At 46.5% G+C, this 17,525-nt stretch overlaps 1 protein-coding gene across 7 annotated transcripts in view; it reads left to right on the forward strand.

Moving 5' to 3' along the window:
* The window catches only part of Toc (toucan), a 53,862-nt gene that overhangs the window by 27,111 nt on the left and 9,226 nt on the right, over nucleotides 1–17,525 (forward strand). For 6 of the 7 annotated variants that reach the window (XM_076441515.1, XM_076441518.1, XM_076441517.1 and 3 more), the window contains 5 exons: nucleotides 443–1,298; nucleotides 1,996–2,432; nucleotides 2,940–3,049; nucleotides 11,403–11,528; nucleotides 15,501–15,590. In XM_076441515.1, the coding sequence (XP_076297630.1) occupies nucleotides 443–1,298; nucleotides 1,996–2,432; nucleotides 2,940–3,049; nucleotides 11,403–11,528; nucleotides 15,501–15,590 (1,619 nt within the window). The remainder of the gene's footprint in view (nucleotides 1–442; nucleotides 1,299–1,995; nucleotides 2,433–2,939; nucleotides 3,050–11,402; nucleotides 11,529–15,500; nucleotides 15,591–17,525) is intronic. The other variant, XM_076441512.1, reaches the window with a different exon arrangement.

Below are 17,525 nucleotides of genomic sequence, written 5' to 3' on the forward strand. Positions count from 1 at the left end.
ATTAGTTCGCAATTTGAGACGAAGTATTAGAAATGGAGAATTAAATTAATCCTTCGCAGTCGAGGCGAAAAAATTGCTGTACCATTATTCAAAATATTGTTTACATTATGAAATATGTTGCTATCCAACCAATTTCTAAACATTTAAATATTGTATGAGGTATTATATCAATTTTGTCGGAAGGAATGTTGAATTTTCGAGTTAAAATAGCTCCGACAGCAAAGGGTTAAGAATAGCAAAATATTTATGGGATCAGAGGACTCCTCGTATAAGAACAATTTAAGATTCGAAAAGTGGAGGATTCGGTGGGTGTGGCCAAGAGCTGATTCAGGTCCTGCTGTGGCCGGTGTCCCGTCTCTTGAAATCCTACATAATCGAAACGATCATTTGTCCTGTTCCAACTAAAATGTGGCCAATCCTGGCGTTCGGTTCTTGTTCGCAGCTTGCTCGAGAACTCGCAGATGAATATGATCGAGGACGCCGCGGAGAGCTGTCTGCTGGACGCGTCTCAGGGCTCGTACAACGACAATGTGCCGAACGCGACGCCGCACTATTTGATGTTGAACAAGCAGAACTCGTTCGAGCACGACGAGAGCCTGGGCATTCTGACGCCGGACCAGATGACCGATTTCACGGTCGCGTTGGAGTGCTCCAGGACGCCATCCTGCGAGAACCTGTCGGGTTCAGCGGCCTCTAGACTGGCGTTGACGAGAGCGTCCGCCTCGACACCGTCGCCGGAGGAGCTTCCCCTGGACCCAAAACCACCGGAGCCGGTCCGAGCCTCCGATCCGATCAGCTTCGTCACATCGGTGACCAGTATCACCAGCTTGGAAGCCGGGTACCAGGGCGACGGCGAAAACTCCAGGCCAGCTAGCCGAGGAGCCGATCCGCCATCGGTCGCTCCACCCGCGAATCTTCCAGCACCCTGCAGGCAAGATCCGATGACCGACTCGGATTTCTTCACCGAGAGCGACGCGGACGCGTACGAGGAGATTGTACGTGGCGACCGGAAGGCACAGGTGATCGATGGCACGTTGTTCTGCGCGCCAGGAGGCCGCAGATGCCCCAGCTTCACCGGCGAGGAGATGGACTCCAGCGGGATCTACTCCGACCTCGACAAAAGACAGGACGAACTCCACACGACCGAGGAGACGCCCGAGGAGAACGAGGACCGCACCCCGGACACGATGGACACCGAGGTCTCGCAAAGGAGCCAACTCACGCCCGTTAAACCCGACGTCATTACCAATCTGCTGCAGGCGAGTCCGGCGACAAGGATACCGCAACACCTTCTATCAGTGAGCCGCTGGAAACCCCGTTTTCCTAGGGCAAAATTATTGAATTTTTCAAGTCTCGTATAGACTCGCATATTCCGTAACTCTGAGAGAGACGATCACATTTTTAACACACGTTGAACGCCGCGCGAGTTCAAGTTTCATAGATTGTTAGATACCGGATAATGAAGTTCTTACCTCGCACTGTAATCCAGTTAATTTCGGCTGTGGATTTTATGCATTTTTGCTTGTACATGCATAGAATCCGCAGTCTAGTAATAAGTTGATGTCTAAGACCATTAATACAACTACGGTGTTCAACGTGTGAATATTAGACCATACGATTTGGATTGTTTTCAGAAAGTAGAATAATTAGTTTAATGCATGACGTGAAAAAGAGATTTTGAAAAGATTGGCCGGAATGATGTGGGCCTATATTGAAAATTGCAAAAATGTTTTGCAGATCTATGTCGATTATAATACTTTCTGAACATTTCATCGAAACTGCCCACTGTGCCCTCGCTGGACTGCGGATAGGTTGACTAGAAACGAATATGTAACTGAAATGGCATTAGAAAAGTTTAGGAAGATCGAGAATGTACATGTTCGTTTAGCTTTGGTTTCTTACGATTGACTCGGACAATCTATTTTGTAGAAAGATCCGCAGTCTAGTCGAACTTAGCTGAGTTCCTTTGATACTGACGATGATGATACTGTCCAGACGCCGGTGACACCGTTGGAAGCATCGGGCGACTCGAGCGGGTCGGTGAACACGCCGGAGATGACTGTGATCGAGGTGAAGAGGAACAACGACAACCTGAGATCGTCATCGAAGGTGCAGGTCAAAGCGGACGCGGCTCCGTTAAAAAAGTACAAAATGCCGAAGAGGAACGTCGTCTCGAAGATCAAGGCGATGATCGAGTCCGGGCCGAAGGACGAAGGCGAGAAGGAGGCCAGACGATCGCAGAGATCCTCCCGGAAGGGTGGAGGCCGTTGGGACGCGGTCATGAGTAAGATCGAGGCTGGGAAAAACGAACAGAGGACGAGGCCAGCCAGGAAGGAAGTGAAATCGAGGGTTCTGCAGAGTATCGGCCAGCCTCCACCCGCGGGATCTAAACAGAAGAAAGCTGGCGATGCGAACAATAACAAAGACAAAAGGTGAGACACGAGAAAAGAAGGATCGGCGAACCTGCGGAACAACTAACTACCCGCTAAGAAAACCCTCTCTGTTTCGCGGCGAGACGTGTTGGCTAGAAATCTTCGCTAGGTGGACGTGCTAGTCTAAATTTTCAACGACACTGGATCACCTTCAGTGACCTCGAAAGACATTTACAGTTGCGTCTAAAGCAGACAGACGTCATGAAATCTCGGAAGCAAGTCCACCTCCAGAAGATCTGCCCGAAACATAGTAAATTTTATTTAGAATATTTTTTACTTGACATGGTTTCGTGCATACAGTCGTTGACTATAGTCGGATGAATCGTTTGATACATTTTGAAGGTCTATGAGTATAGTACTCGTCGTTAGCGAAGGGTTGAAGGAACACTGAATTATAGCCGAAACATTGTTGATCTTTGAATTGTCTCTTCATTATAATTCAGTGTTCTTCCATTTGTACTTGTACTTGTTGTGCGACCTCTTGCTGACATCGTTTCTGATCTACAGGAGAATGAGGGGTCGACAGGAGATGAAATCGCCGACCGAGGAAACCGCCAGGAGCTCCGTTCGCAGCTCCATGAGCGACCTCAGCACCGGGCCTAACAAGGATACTTCAAGTAAGTCGACAACACAAATTTGTTTTATTGATCAGGGACTTTTTTGTTTTATTGAAATGTCCTGATATGGCTGAGCTTCTGGAAACAATTGAGGGCTACAAATTAACTCTACAGATTTGTACCTCCAGTGATAAGACTATTTAATATCACTGAACCATCATTTGTATCGCTGTAAAATCAACGTGTCAATGTAAAATGGTTTTAGGTTGGCATTGCATATGTTTAGACTGCGGATCTTCAAGCATTCATGACAGAAGAGAGTGGGAATGTAAAACAGTAAATGCGTGGGAAGAGTATAGGAATACTGTTGCATTATTTTCATCTTGTTAAAGCTGTTAAGAATGCAGATCAAATTCCGTTTAGCTCCTGTTTGCTGCGATTAAGGTAGATGTTCGTTTAGCATAAAGATCCGTAGTCTACATATATTACAAATAATTCTAGACGACGAAATTATTAATCGTACTACTCGAGAATAAGAACGGTGTTTCTCGTGAAGAAAGTAGGATAGGCTCAAGAAAGTTATACATATATTTCCTATCGAATATATTGATTGAAACATTTCATCACCAGTCGACTGCAGATTTGTTGCATCTATGTAAAAATGAATGGGTGTAATTTGAAACAGCTGAAAGATTAAGAACTTGAGAACACATTGTTTACAGAAAATTACAAAACATTCGCACGAAGATCCGCAGTCTAATAATTAGTTATAAAAGGAAGTTGGATTAAAAAAGGGTTGAAATTTCTGGGGCCAATGGGTTCGTCGAACCCGAGACTCTCGCAGGGTTCAGCCGAGAGATCATCGCGTTACATAATCCTTGGACTATAAATCAACCCCGCGGCGGCTAATTGCCGAGCGCGCGGCGTCTCTTAATGACTCGTATCCTTATTACCTCCGTTAATCCCAAGAAAAGCCGATTCGAAATTACCGAGCCGACATACAGCCGCACTTCGCGCCAAGAGAAATGCGGAGAATGTTCAGCGGAAACCGGCCGCATACGCCCAACCCTAAACTCTCCCCTATCAGCTGACGCGATCCTCTTTCTCTCCACCCCCGCGGATTCATCGACTGGACGTGCTATCAGGGTCACGAGATAGCAACGCAGGCGTCTTCTAAACATTCGAGGACGAGTGTCGTCATGTTAGCGACACGTCAGGTCCGTGTATTTAATTCTTCGAGTAGCGCAAACATTTCATTATTGTACTAAGGGATCGGTAGGGGTGACCGGGACAAGTTGACACATTTCTTTATTTTTGAAGAAAATCTTAAAAAATTCAAATTTAGGAAAAAGAAGAAAATTTAAATGTTCTAAAATATTCTTTGAACCTTCCTCTGTATATATTTGATCATTTTGAGAAATATCAGATGATTGCATAAGTTCGTGCCCGATTTGAAACTAAGATTCAATGGTTAAGTTTTAAAGATTTGGTTAAAGATTGGTTAAATTAAAATTAAAATTAAATAAAAATCAATGGTCAAGTTTTAAAGATTTGGTTAAAGATTGGTTAAATTAATATTAAAAAATGGTTAAATTTTCTACAATTAGAAATGAATAGTGACTATGTATGTGTATAATTGATTAACAAAGTTATATTCTTTACAATTTAACCATTTTATTTTCGAATCGGGCACGAACTTACGCAATCATCTAATAAGTCTATTTTTCCACCGCGCAGAGCGGAAGACTTCGGTGTAAGGTCGAGGAAAATTTTCGGGGAAAATGTTTGATATTTTCGCAAAGGGGGTGTAATGCGATTGATCCGCGGACATTGGTAGGCCAGTCGATCCTGGTGGCATCGTTCCTCGACGAAGGTCGCCTCCAAGGGTGGCCACCCCATTAGCAACCCCCTCGACGTCCTCCGGATCAATTTATTTCGTTCTCGGGAACTGCACGCACGCGTCTTCGGCTCGCTCTTTGTCGTTTGTAGGTGGAGTCTTGTTCCCGAGATAGGCAAACTTCGCCTGAGAAATTCGACTTCGCTGTTCGACATGCAAGAAAAGAATGATCGCACGACGATCAATTTCAGCTCGTTTTAAAGCTGGCTATCTCTGGTTTCGTAATCCATTGTTCGCTTTATTCCGAAATTTTCATAAAGTGGCAGGCGAGAAACCGAAGACGTGGTTCTCCTCGAAAATGCCTACGTCTGTGAAAAATTTGAAAAATCATTTTAAGGGCTTTTCTCTGTAGAATGACACCTTAAAAATTGATGTACGATTTTTCCCAGTCGTTTTGTTGGCTGTACAGTCCACTTTACAATCGCATAAGATATACTCTGAGGACTTTATATGACTGGTCCTCATTTTGTTCTATAATAAAATCAATCTTCTAAGCAATTAGCTAAAATAGCTAATACTTTGGATCTAACACTAAACCTACAAGGCTCTATTTATTTAGATTCTGTGCAATGTTTATAACAACATGTGCACGGATAAAGAAATTTATCGAATCAATCTCGATGCAAGCAACTTCATAATTTCAATAATTGTGAAATGAAAAACATAAAACCCGTCGTTTGACCGGCAGAGCTTCGGAGGGTGAAAATCGATGTATAGAAGAACTTTACTGACGATGTGAACCTGAAGAGTAGAATTTTGGCTCCCGAAAAAGCAGGTTTCCAGGGCCCCGTTGTGCGCGTTGTCTATTCGCGAAAGCGGGTCTCGGGGTGGTGGCTGTCGCGAGTGCGTGGGAGGAGGGTGTTTTTCTATCGACCGGGGATGTGAGAGAGTGAGAGAGAGAGAGAGAGAGAGAGAGAGAGAGAGAGAGAGAGAGAGAGAGGAGGGCTTGAAACTCGGCTGTTTCGTCTTCGGCATGACGATCGGGTACGGCATCGGCGTCGGAGGGCGCCGCGGCGCTCCGGCGCCACTGGACGGCGTCGTCTCAGTTTATCTATCATCGATGTTCTCTCTCTCTCTCTCTCGGAGCAGCCGCAGCTCCGGCATCTCGCTCGGCAGTGTTCGGCGAGCATCGTGCCGGTTCGTTACGCGGTTCATGCACGCGCGCGTTGCATTTCCGGTGATGTGCTGCTCCTCTCTCCATTTCCGCCTCTCTCTCTCTCCTCGCATGTCTCTCTGTACACCCTGTTCGTGGGACTGACCGATTTCATCGAGGGAGTGCACACGCACGCACGCAGAGACCGCGAGAGAGGGAGAGAGAGAGAGAGAGAGAGAGAGAGAGAGAGAGAGAGAGAGAGAGAGACAAGGTATATACTCTCTCGTGTATGAGAAGAAGAGGAAGAATCGAGAGATCGAGCGCAGCCGGTGCATCGCGAAGAGTGCATCGTCAGTGAATGCCGCAAGGTGACGGTGCAAAGTGCAAAGGAGAGAGAGACCACGTCGTCGCGACCCGGATCCACTAGATTCCGTTGATGCGATTCGTTGTTCAGCGGACATTACATCGATGTAACCCGGGTGTAAAAAGAGAGGAGACTGCGCCCGCGCCGATGCACCGTCTCTCGCGTGACCTGATTCCAGCTCGGTGGTATCCCTAGGATCGAGAGACACGGGATCGACCACCGCCAGCGAGAGGCGGATTCGCAGCATGCTGCTGCAGTCGTCTTGCTGCGATGCGCTGCTCGCCGCAGGATCAGGAATCTGTGCCTGCGAGACGGGACCGGATCACACCTGCCCCCCTCTCGGGCCCCCAATGAAAGTTCCCCGAGGTACCGTTACCATCGACGGGTACCTCTCGGCCTCGTGGTCCCCGTAGAGCCGAGCATCTCGCGTTCCCCGTTGACCGTCGCCTTCTCCGAAACTGACCATAGTTTCTCAACGTGTGTTCACAGCGTTTACGTTCAACGTTTACGTTCAGCAGTTCGGACTCGTGCTCCTCTTCATCATCGGCTTGTGTGATCGGGTCAACGGCACCGGCCGGTTTATTTCCGGCATTGCCTTTCTTCCTCTCACGGGTCACCTATCTCTCTCTCGAGAGAGACGTGTGTACGTGCGTGCGTGTGTGTGCACGTCCTTCAGTCCCCACCCGTTTTAGACAGGTGCACGGAGACCACGTGCGCCCCGTCCAAGGCCGACGACCACCGCACCGGTGTCCCGGAGCAGAGCAGCGGAGCACACACCGCGCGCTGCGTGTCTCTCTCCTTACGCAACGGAATCAGATGGTGAGCCCACATGGGTGAGGACGACGAGCGTCGATCCAGCGGGAGCCAGCCGGTGAAAGACAGAACCACACCGAGACAATCAAACCGTATCAGCCCGGATCCAGTCGGTGAAAGACGCCGGGACAATCGAAACACGTCGATAGTCACCGGATAACCAGCTCTCCAAGTGCACCCACGGCAGCTACACGCAGTGCAACTACTCGCCAGTCGGTGCCCGAGTGTGCAGTGTGTCGGTCTCCAGTGAGAACACAGAGGCAGATCATAGTGGTCTTCTACATGGAAGAGGATGGTTGACCTGGAACAGGATAACGGACAGTGGAGGATGATGTTCGTGGAACGTTGAGGACCCATCATGGGGTGAAGAGGCACCCAGGGTGTAATTCTTGAGCCTCCACCATGGCCACGCTGTCAACCGGAATGAACAACATTGGCGACCCGGCCGCCGACCGACGGTGAAAGCCGGACTCTCGTAAAATGGGGCAACAGGGATCGAAGGGTAGGCCGGCTCTCCGGGCGGATTTCGTCAGAGACTCGGCGAAAATGCGGCTCGGCAGCTTCAAGAGAGGTAGAGTCTGTAGACCGTAGCCCCGCGGCAGCCATCTTCCGTGTATATCTAGCTGTAGACTAGGATCGACTTCGCGATCGAGAGTTTTATGGGACACCGGGTTCGACTAGCAACGTTTCGCGTTGGGTTTCGACTTCGACATGTCTTCGACGACGATGTGATTTTGCGTTGGGAAGGTTTCGTTCTACCTAGGAGAATGGCTTGAAATTGTTGTCAGTAGACTGCGGATTTGATGCACGACAGAAAAGAGATTATTTAAAACAGTAAAGGTCGAAAGTGTCTGAGGACTCTCGCGGTCTCTTCAGGAACGATGCATCTACTCTGAAGGATGGTTTGAAATTATTATCAGTAGACTGCGGATTTGATGCACGACAGAAAAGAAATTATTTAAAACAGTAAAGGTCGAAAGTGTCTGAGGATTCTCGCGGTCTCTTCAGAGTCGATGCATCTACCTTAAAGAATTATTTGAAATTGTCATCAGTAGACTCCGGATTTGATGCACGACAGAAAAGAGATTATTTAAAACAGTAAAGGTCGAAAGTCTCTGAGGTCTCTCGCGGTCTCTTCAGGAACGATGCATCTACTCTGAAGAATGGTTTGAAATTATTATCAGTAGGCTGCGGATTTGATGCACGACAGGAAAGAGATTATTTAAAACAGTAAAGGTCGAAAATGTCTGAGGACTCTCGCAGTCTCTTCAGAGTCAATGCGTCTACCTGAAGAAAGGTTTGAAATTGTCCAGTAAACTGTGGATTTGATGCATTACAGAAAAGAGATTATTTAAAACAGTAAAGGTCGAAAATGTCTGAGGACTCTCGCAGTCTCTTCAGAGTCAATGCGTCTACCTGAAGAATGATTTGAAATTATTATCAGTAGACTGCGGATTTGATGCACGACAGGAAAGAGATTATTTAAAACAGTAAAGGTCGAAAGTCTCTGAAGACTCTCGCGGGCTCTTCAGGGTGGATGCATCTACCCTGAAGAATGGTTTGAAATTGTTATCAGTAGACTGCGGATTAGGTGCATAAAATGAGATTATTTAAGACAGGTTCTGAATTTAAGGAAGGTTCCGAAATCCGATGGAAGCATGATCGGTGAACCAGTCGACGAGACAGGATTGTTTCGGCAGAGCAGCAGGGTCGACTCGCTCGTAAAGTAAGGTGTCGCAGGTCCCGAAGTAGACCCCGGCTAATCCTAAGCTCGTTTCACAATGAGAAGATAGAGATAGGGAGAGAGAGAGATAGGGAGAGAGAGAGAGGGAAGAGAGAAAATAAAAGAGAGGTCGCTATCCGCCACCTGTCTTTTTCTTCGTGGTTCATTTAGCGCTAGAAAGTTGCCGGCGACGCGAACAGCAAACGACCGACCGGCTCTCGGCGTCTGCATAGTATGTATAAGCATTCGGAAAGGTAGATGGGTCGAACGGTTTCTCTTGACCGAGTCTAAAACGTTACGGAGAAGGATCAAAGGTACCCTACTTACGCACACCTCTCGGCCCAGGGATTTCTCTTTCACGGTGGCCATCGATCATTGTTGGCCGGGGGGGGGGGGCCGGTCCTGCGGAAAGTGGCTCGACTTGTTGCCTCGTGAAACGCGAGCAATTAGCGGCTGAACCGCGAGATAACGTGCCCTAGCATCGTCTAGCTGCTTGACAGCTTAGCTGCCTGTTAGTAACACCGCATCCGGAAAAGGAAAACAACCGTAGAACCCCAACAGAGATCATTCGATTACAGTGCTGCCTTTTATCTGGTATCACGAGTGAGCATTTTTCTGCTTCACGGAAGTGGTGCACCACTTGAAAATGGGAACTTGAATTTTCCTCGGGAAAAATTTATCTGGAGAAAATACCCAACTCTGTCCCTGACCACTATGGTGGCCACCTTCTAAATTAACCCTTTGCATTTCGAATTATGTACTTTTCGATTTTGTTGCCAACAACTCCATCATATTTCAAGTGTCTTATTTGAAATTTACTTCAAAGAACTTGCTTCCTTCTACATTATAACAAACGCATCAAAAGCGTCAATCAATTACTCAGTTCCTGACGAATTAATTAAATATGTAGCTGGTGCACTATCAGCAACAGAAAGATCGACGTGTCTACGCGAAGTGGCTTCAAAAATATGTTTCAAAAATTTACAAATAAAGCAGTCCGTGGATGAAAACATCGTCAATGATATTATTATAAAAATGATCCGCTGTCCGATGGTTAAGCATCTGTAACGCAACATTTTTCTGATTAGGGCGACTCCGAACGCGACTGCGTCACGTTCGTTCAGTCCACGACGCGGTGGGACCTCGATTATCCGAACCGATACTCTACCTAGCCTATTAATAGGATACTCAATAATCGTGCCGTAATCCCAACCGAAACTTCGTTTCGTAACGTCGTTTAATAATCTATTAGATGACGTCACCTGGGGGCGAGACGTGTTGGTTCACGACTGAAATTGCTGTTGAACGATCCATTAACAACTCATTATGTAGTTACGGACTTCTGAAATGTTGTTGGAATTCGACGGACGAGCTAAAATTCGAGCATGTTCAAGATCATTAACGATCAAAATTGGCGTCGCGATAAAAGGCTTGTTTCGCTGTTGCGGTCTTCTAGGACTTAGCACTCTTGCCACAGGCTTGCTAACGAGAGCACGAGCAAGCGGCAGCTTTTCCTCTCGCTCCTCTCGTTTCTCTGGTGCACATGCATGCGCACAATGTGAACAACGTTTTCTTTTCACCGTCGGCGTAATCGAGCGCCGGTTCAAACTTAGCTCGTTCACGCGGGGGATCCGCTCGCCATCCGAGCGCGAATTCCGATGATGCGGGAAAACGTTATTGGAACGGCTACCACTGACGAGAGAAGAACCAAATTGCACGGTCGATGAACCGCGGGGGATCATGGGAGTAACATCAACAGCATCGTCAATCCCTGAAATCACGTCCCCGGGCCGTCTCCGTCAGTGGTTCCGAGTCAGTTAGCCATTCGGAACTAGCTTACCAAAAAGTTTGAAATAGAACTAACCACCGGAAAAATACAGGCTTAAGCTGGCACTCAACAGCGAAAGATTAGCTCTCTTTAATCTCATTGGATTACCTTAGTATTGTCGCGAATTTGATGCCGTTTATTACAGGAAGGGATGGGTGCGATTCGAAACAGGTAAAAAATGAACTCAATTCAATTGTAACATAGATGACGTATATCAATTTTTTAAAACACATTTCTAAAGACCTTTTCGTAGTCAATCTTTCTATTATCCTAATGCAACAGCTATGTATGTATTTAATTAATTCGCCAGAAAGTTAGTAAGTGAATGACGTTTTGACAGAGGGTTGATCTATTTCTCTTTTCAAAATGCAGCTACCCATTTTTGTCGCGAATGCATCAAATCCGTATTCTAATTACTAACCCTCAGCACCCGAGTGATGACTCGAGCACCATTATTCAAAATATGGTTCACATTATCAAATATGTCGATATCTAATCGATTACTGACCATTTAAGTATATTATGCGAGGTATTATATCAATTTGATACCCATAAAATGAAGAAAATCATGAAGAATGGAATTATACTAGCTAGGAAAGGGTTAACAACCCATAGTCTAAATGATATTCATAGTTTAAGAATTCAGTAAAGAAAGAACTTTATATATCTGACACATCTTTCTCGGTTCGTTGCAGAGAGGTCACCAACGTCGGCGAACCCGCCCAGAAGAATGGTGGCGAACGGACGCGGCACCCTGCAGAATCGCGTCAACAGCTTCGACAACAAGAAGAGCTGCGTGGAGATCTCGACCGTCAGTCTCGGTGAGTTTCGAGGGACCCTGGAGCACGCTGGGGCTCTCTGGAGCCGTCCGTTGGCCCGCCGGGGCTCGCGCAAAAATCACGTGGACACGTTCCTCGCACGCGACGGCACGCCGCAAGCGTTCTAGGCTAATGCGGCTGAAACTATGCAGGCATATCGATGGGCCCCATTCATTGGCGTAATGCTTGGTCCTCTGGCAATGCGGACGCGCTGCAACATATGCATAGAAATGCATCGACCTCTATACAGAGGCTTCTCCGTACTCTTCGCTGCTGCAAACTCTGTATATTTCCATCTGTACTGTTAGCTTGTCGGAATTTAGGAATTTTAGGTGATCTAGGAACGCTGCTTACTTTGTTGAATCAAAATCGGACTGTTGCACAGTAGACTCCCGTATAACCCGCCGCTCAAATTAGGAAGACTCTAAATCAAACATACACTATAATAATAATAGCAAAAAGTCTCGATAAACTTGTCAATCTTACAAAGCAAACACGTGTCAAGTGAAAAAGAGTTTTCGATGCTCGATAGGTTCAATGTTAAGAAGATTATACGTATTTCGTGTGGCAGTAAATGTAGAAAAGATTGTATACGTGTAGGAGGTTCATATACATATGTGATATATTCCTGTAAACAATTTGTTGCTCGCGGTTGTACGATAGTCTACTGTACAGTAATGCGTCGATACACGCATCAAGGTATTCGATCGTGAAATCAGAATTTCGACGGTTCTAGCGTTGATAAAGACAGTAGAGATGCGACGGACAGAGGATGATCGTTGTTGAAACAGTTTGCGAGCGATCAGGCTACACGCGGGGCGCAATAATGCCCGTGTATTAAAATGTCTCCTCGCTGATTGAACGGAGGAAACGAAAGGTCGAGGGCGCCGCTGCGTGTTTCCGGTTGGTGACCCAATGCGACCAGGATAGAATGTAGCTTTTCCTTGAGCGCCTGCCCCTATGCAACTGTTCGTACGACTACCAACAGAGAAAGAGAGAAAGAGAGAGAGAAAGAGTGCCAGGCATTCGATAGTTTATCGACGCGTCGATAGCGAACCACCAGGAGGGATCTATTTTCAGTGGGAAGCATAGCATTGAAAAGTATTGTTGGCAACCGGCCACGCCGGTTTCGGCGAGCCGATCTATTGCGTCTTATCGTTTTCTGGTTTCCCCGCGAACCCTTTTAAACCGTGAAGGTACATATTTTCATCGAACGAGCACGTGTAATGCAAAATATTAGGGGTACCGAGTCGTTTATGTTCGTGACTAACTTCTGTTACTGTTCTAGGTTCTAACCAGTTCTGAGCTATGTTTAAAATTTCAAGTCTAGCTTATCGGGACGTATTTTAAAATCAATTGCAAAATTTGTACCGAACAAACAGACAGACAGACAAGAAAGCGAGCTAATAAAAACGTGGTAAAAATACGTCGAACGTTTAAAAGAACGATTTAAAATAATCGTGGGAACATAAACGACTCAGGTTGCAGACGAAGGGTTAAGACCATTGAAGATATAAACAGTTAAAAATTGCGTACCTCCAATGCGCAGTATAAGTATGAAATGGCAGAGTTCCGTTTCCAATTTAGTATTGGCGAAGTTAGCTGCCAGCGTGTAGGCTGGAGATCATCGGATCAAATCGCGGTTCACAATTTTCTTTTTATCTTGAACGGAACTCTGCCATTTCATACTTGTACCGCGAAGTATATCGAAGGTACTATTAACACTGAACGCTACCACTGCCGGTCGAATGACCGGTTTTAGATTTATCATCTTGCAATTATTGAAATTACGAAGTTGCTTATAAAAATCTGAAAATGTAAATAGAGCCTTGTCATTTTTCTAAGCTAAAATATTTTAATCGTGTTTAGTGCTCGGTAGGTAGCGTTAACTGTTTGTATCTTCAACGTTTTTGGTTAACAACACCGAATATTCTGCATGTATTGGGTTGGCAACTAAGTTCGTTCGGTTTTTGTGATTTATTCCAATGTAAAAAACCGAACGAACTTATTTGCCAACCTACTATAAAAGTGCATTGGAATCGAAGACGACCATCTCGGGCTCTTGTCGACTTGAGCGAACCGAGGGATCGAGCAAAATGAGCATCGCCCCGTTTAATTGCCCTGCAGAAATGGACGGACAGTGGGGCCAAGGTGGATCCGACCCTTGGCAGGTATGGCAATTAACCGTGGGTGTGAGCCGCCGCGTATTGTCAACAGAAGTGTTCCCGACACAGGTCAGAATCGTAACGGTCGCATCCCTTACCGCAGCCGTCGTGCAATTTCCACCCCTCCACGAAGGACCCTGTCGGAGCGTCATTCGTCGTTCGTCGTTCGTCGTGTTCAGTTGTTGCTGAACTTTCAACAAGAACTATCGTTCGACGGAAAGTTTCCCCAACTGTGTTCCACCACTGCAACGGTGCATGCGTTCTTCGATCACTATACCGTTCCGCTGCACGCCTAGTGTGTTCTTCGTGATCGGCATCGTTAGCAGCGACACCAGGACTTCCGGATAACCGGGACTTTCCGGCGACTGTGAGAAAACGGACTCGGTAGACATGGTGTCCTCGTGCTACCGCAAACATCTCGGTATTTATTCGTTCACATTCGATCTCTGGACCCGACAGGTTGCCAAGAAAAATTTTTCCTAACGATCCGACAGCTTCTCTAGTCGCCTGTTTTTGTCAGGTATTTCTGCTCGCGTCAGCGCCAACGCCTTGACGTTGATTCGTTATCTAGTCTCTCGATCTTCCCGTACTTTCGTGAGGAACAGCGTTGTAGTCGGTTGTATGGAACAGAAGTTACGTGAACATTGTAAATAGCAAAGTGTACGTGAAAGATTCTAAGTGGCGAAGCGTTTAAAATTAATTATACTGTCTCTCCGAGTAAATTGCGAGATTGTAATGTGACGGTGGTAGTGTTAATAAGTTGTAAACAGACTGCGGATTTGTGTGGAGAAAACAAGTAGGCCAATTCCAAAAATGGAGAAAATGAACTCATTGCCGTATCATTTTCTTTACAGTTACATACAGTGATTAGAACGTCTTTATCCGCAAAAATATCGTAGAGAGAAAAGAACATTTATTTAATATTGTTTCATTTAAAAAGAAAGTCATTCATATTTGTTAGACTTTGTTTAAAATCTTCGTGACGAGCGTGACTCGTTAAAACACGGCAGGAGGTAAAAAGACAGAATTTAAGCGTACACATAGTCGTATCAATTCAAGGAGAAAGTACATTTTTAATTAACTTCGGTTCCTTACAATCGAGTCGGATCGTTCTTATTTTGCAAAACGATCCGCACTGTCCAGTCATAAATAAGGTAACGATATTCTTAATCGGTAACATTGTAGGCGTCAATTGTGCCTCGAATATTCGGCATAATCGACAGCTGTAAATTAGTTTGTATACTTTTTATGTGCACTGTCTTCGCGCATTGTCCTCGAGTGAATTATTAGCCGTTTCCGAGTAATTTTACGCGCGCCTTCTACCTGCCGCAAGCTTTCACCTGTATAGCAACCTGCGTGAGAACTTTGTAATTGATCCGCTTGCGGGAGCGAGAGCGCACTCTGTGGAATTGTCCGAGACCTTTTCGTTCCATTCTGGCAGCGACAGCGATAGTAATTTCACTGTAAATTGTCTTTATACTGTACTGCGAATAGTATGAGTTTCCTCGAGGATCGAGAATGGAAAGGAAAACTGGGTCGTTCAGCGTTCGTTGACGCTTGTTGTCTTCCGGTTGCTCGTCTCCTCCGTCGATTCGCCTCGCTATTATTCCCCTAGGAAACGTTAGCTGTCGCGCTCGAGGTTTCTACGTAAAAGGTTCCGGGGCTGGTTCGCATTATCTCGCGCGGGCAGCAAAACGGTTTGCGGGAACGGTACTCGCGCAAACGCGTTCTTCTCTCTCTCTCTTTCTCTTCTGTCTCCCCTCTCGTCTCGTTAACGTAGCTAATCTTTATTCTCTTCTTATTATTCCAGAGAAGAGTCCGTCGGCGACGCGAAAGCCGGCAACCAGGCGGTTACCCAGCAGCGCACCGTCGAAGCACAGTTCAACAACTGCGTCGAAAGGTATACATCGATATTTTCGCCGGATCGGTGGGAAACAAAACGAAACTGGACTTCGATTGCTCTACCGGTCGCCACTTTACGTGAACTTTGGGACAGGTCGCGGAGCCACTCTCTATTAAATTGTTTATAGCTCGATGGAATTTGACAAATCTATAATGATCGCTCTACACGGAACAATTCCGAATCGGTATAATAATACTATGGTTATTTAATCTGGAATATTAACGCACAAGTGTAGACAAAATTCACTGTAGTAGAAATCGAAATCGGTGTTCTGAAGTGTCGCCGAGTCCCGTTTCTTTTTTATCTCGCCGAGCGCGGCCCCTTAGCGATGGCAAACCGCGAGCTCTGACGCGCTCGAATCCACGTTCACGCGGCGCGCCTCGTTCCCGCGAGGAGAATAGCTGGAGGAAACGACGGGACGAGCTTTCTAATTGATCGGCCGGCAGCCGGCTGGTTTCTAAAAAGGTCCCACGGTCATTTCGCGGTGCGTGTACTCCGTGGAACACGCGGGATCTCCCTCGATCATTTCGTTTCACCGCGTGCTCCCGGGAGCGCAGTTCTCGCACACATACGTGGGCCGGGTTGTGCCCGTCCTTTCGAAGAAAGTCGCGGCTTTCACTGGGTCCTGACCAGGTCCCTGTTAACCGTGTACTCGTGCCACAGACTCCGACGAGCTCGGATTCTTGAAAAACCCACCGGCTAAGCGTGTCTCCGGACAGGTAGCGATGGTTACGCACCCGTCCAGCGAAAGTAAATCTTCCGACGGGACTGCTCGTTCGGTAATCGACGGAATTTACGCATACTCTGCGAGATTATGCCGGCTTAGTCACGCGATCGGCTCATCATCTACTTTTCCCGGGCCTTGAACCTGGAAAAGGTCCCTCGGCAAACACGGCCTCGGGAAATCCAATTCTCCAACTCGTTCGCTGTGACTCGTGCGTTGCGTACACGCGGCGACCATTCGTGTACCGATGTTCTTGTCTTCATCCCTGTTAGAACATCTTTAATTGTTCATAACTATAATTTGTAAAGAATTCGATGATACTGTCGCGCTTTATGTCCGATTTCAAATTATTGAGGAAGGTTTGTGTCCTTGGGTGAACGGAATTTTTGCTTCACACGAATACAACGTTACTGGACTGCGGAGTTGATGCGGTTATTAGAAAAACAAGTTGGTGCGATGTTTAAGAAGTAGAAAATGACACTAATGTTTTACTTTACGATTATTAACCAGGAATTATTCAACGAACTTTTATTTTGTATGGAGATCTAATAATTACAGTCGGCAGATAACGTTAGAATACCTTTCAAATACAAATTCGCCAACATTCGAAGAACGAGCGAATGAAAGTTTCAACGAATTGCTTTCGAGCGACGCGATAGAAGCAAAACAGTTACCTTCGGGAAACGAAGAGGATACTTTCTCGGTGTACGTACTCCCCGATTCCGAGACATTCTTAGGATGTTCGGCGCGCGAAGAGTATCGTACACACGCTCGCGTGTTATCTGGAACAAATTACCGAAGCGAAGATCATTATCAATGACCGTCCGCGTCCTAGAAAGCATGTATCGGGTCGAGTTTCTACGAGGCTGTTCACGGTCTTCTACTTCCTTTCGTTTTAATTTAGTGTCCCCATTAATCATTCATGAACCGGAGGCCTCCGACCAGAATCTCCCGGAGATATCCGCGAATCTTCTCCTCGCGAATTCCTCGCTGCGAATGACGACGCCGGCGAATGACGAAATCGAGGTCCGCGCGCGGAATCGGCAATCGGCGGAAGAGCGTTATCCGATCGTCGATCATTATCCACGATCGGACACGTATTGTCTCGCACGATTACGGCGGCCATTTACGGTCGGGCAATTCCAAATGGAAAAGCGAATTTATTCGGAGCACGGCACCTTGAAATATAATTCATCGGCGCGCGCGCC

Source organism: Lasioglossum baleicum, chromosome 16 (assembly GCF_051020765.1).
Source record: "Lasioglossum baleicum chromosome 16, iyLasBale1, whole genome shotgun sequence".
NCBI lineage: Eukaryota > Metazoa > Arthropoda > Insecta > Hymenoptera > Halictidae > Lasioglossum > Lasioglossum baleicum.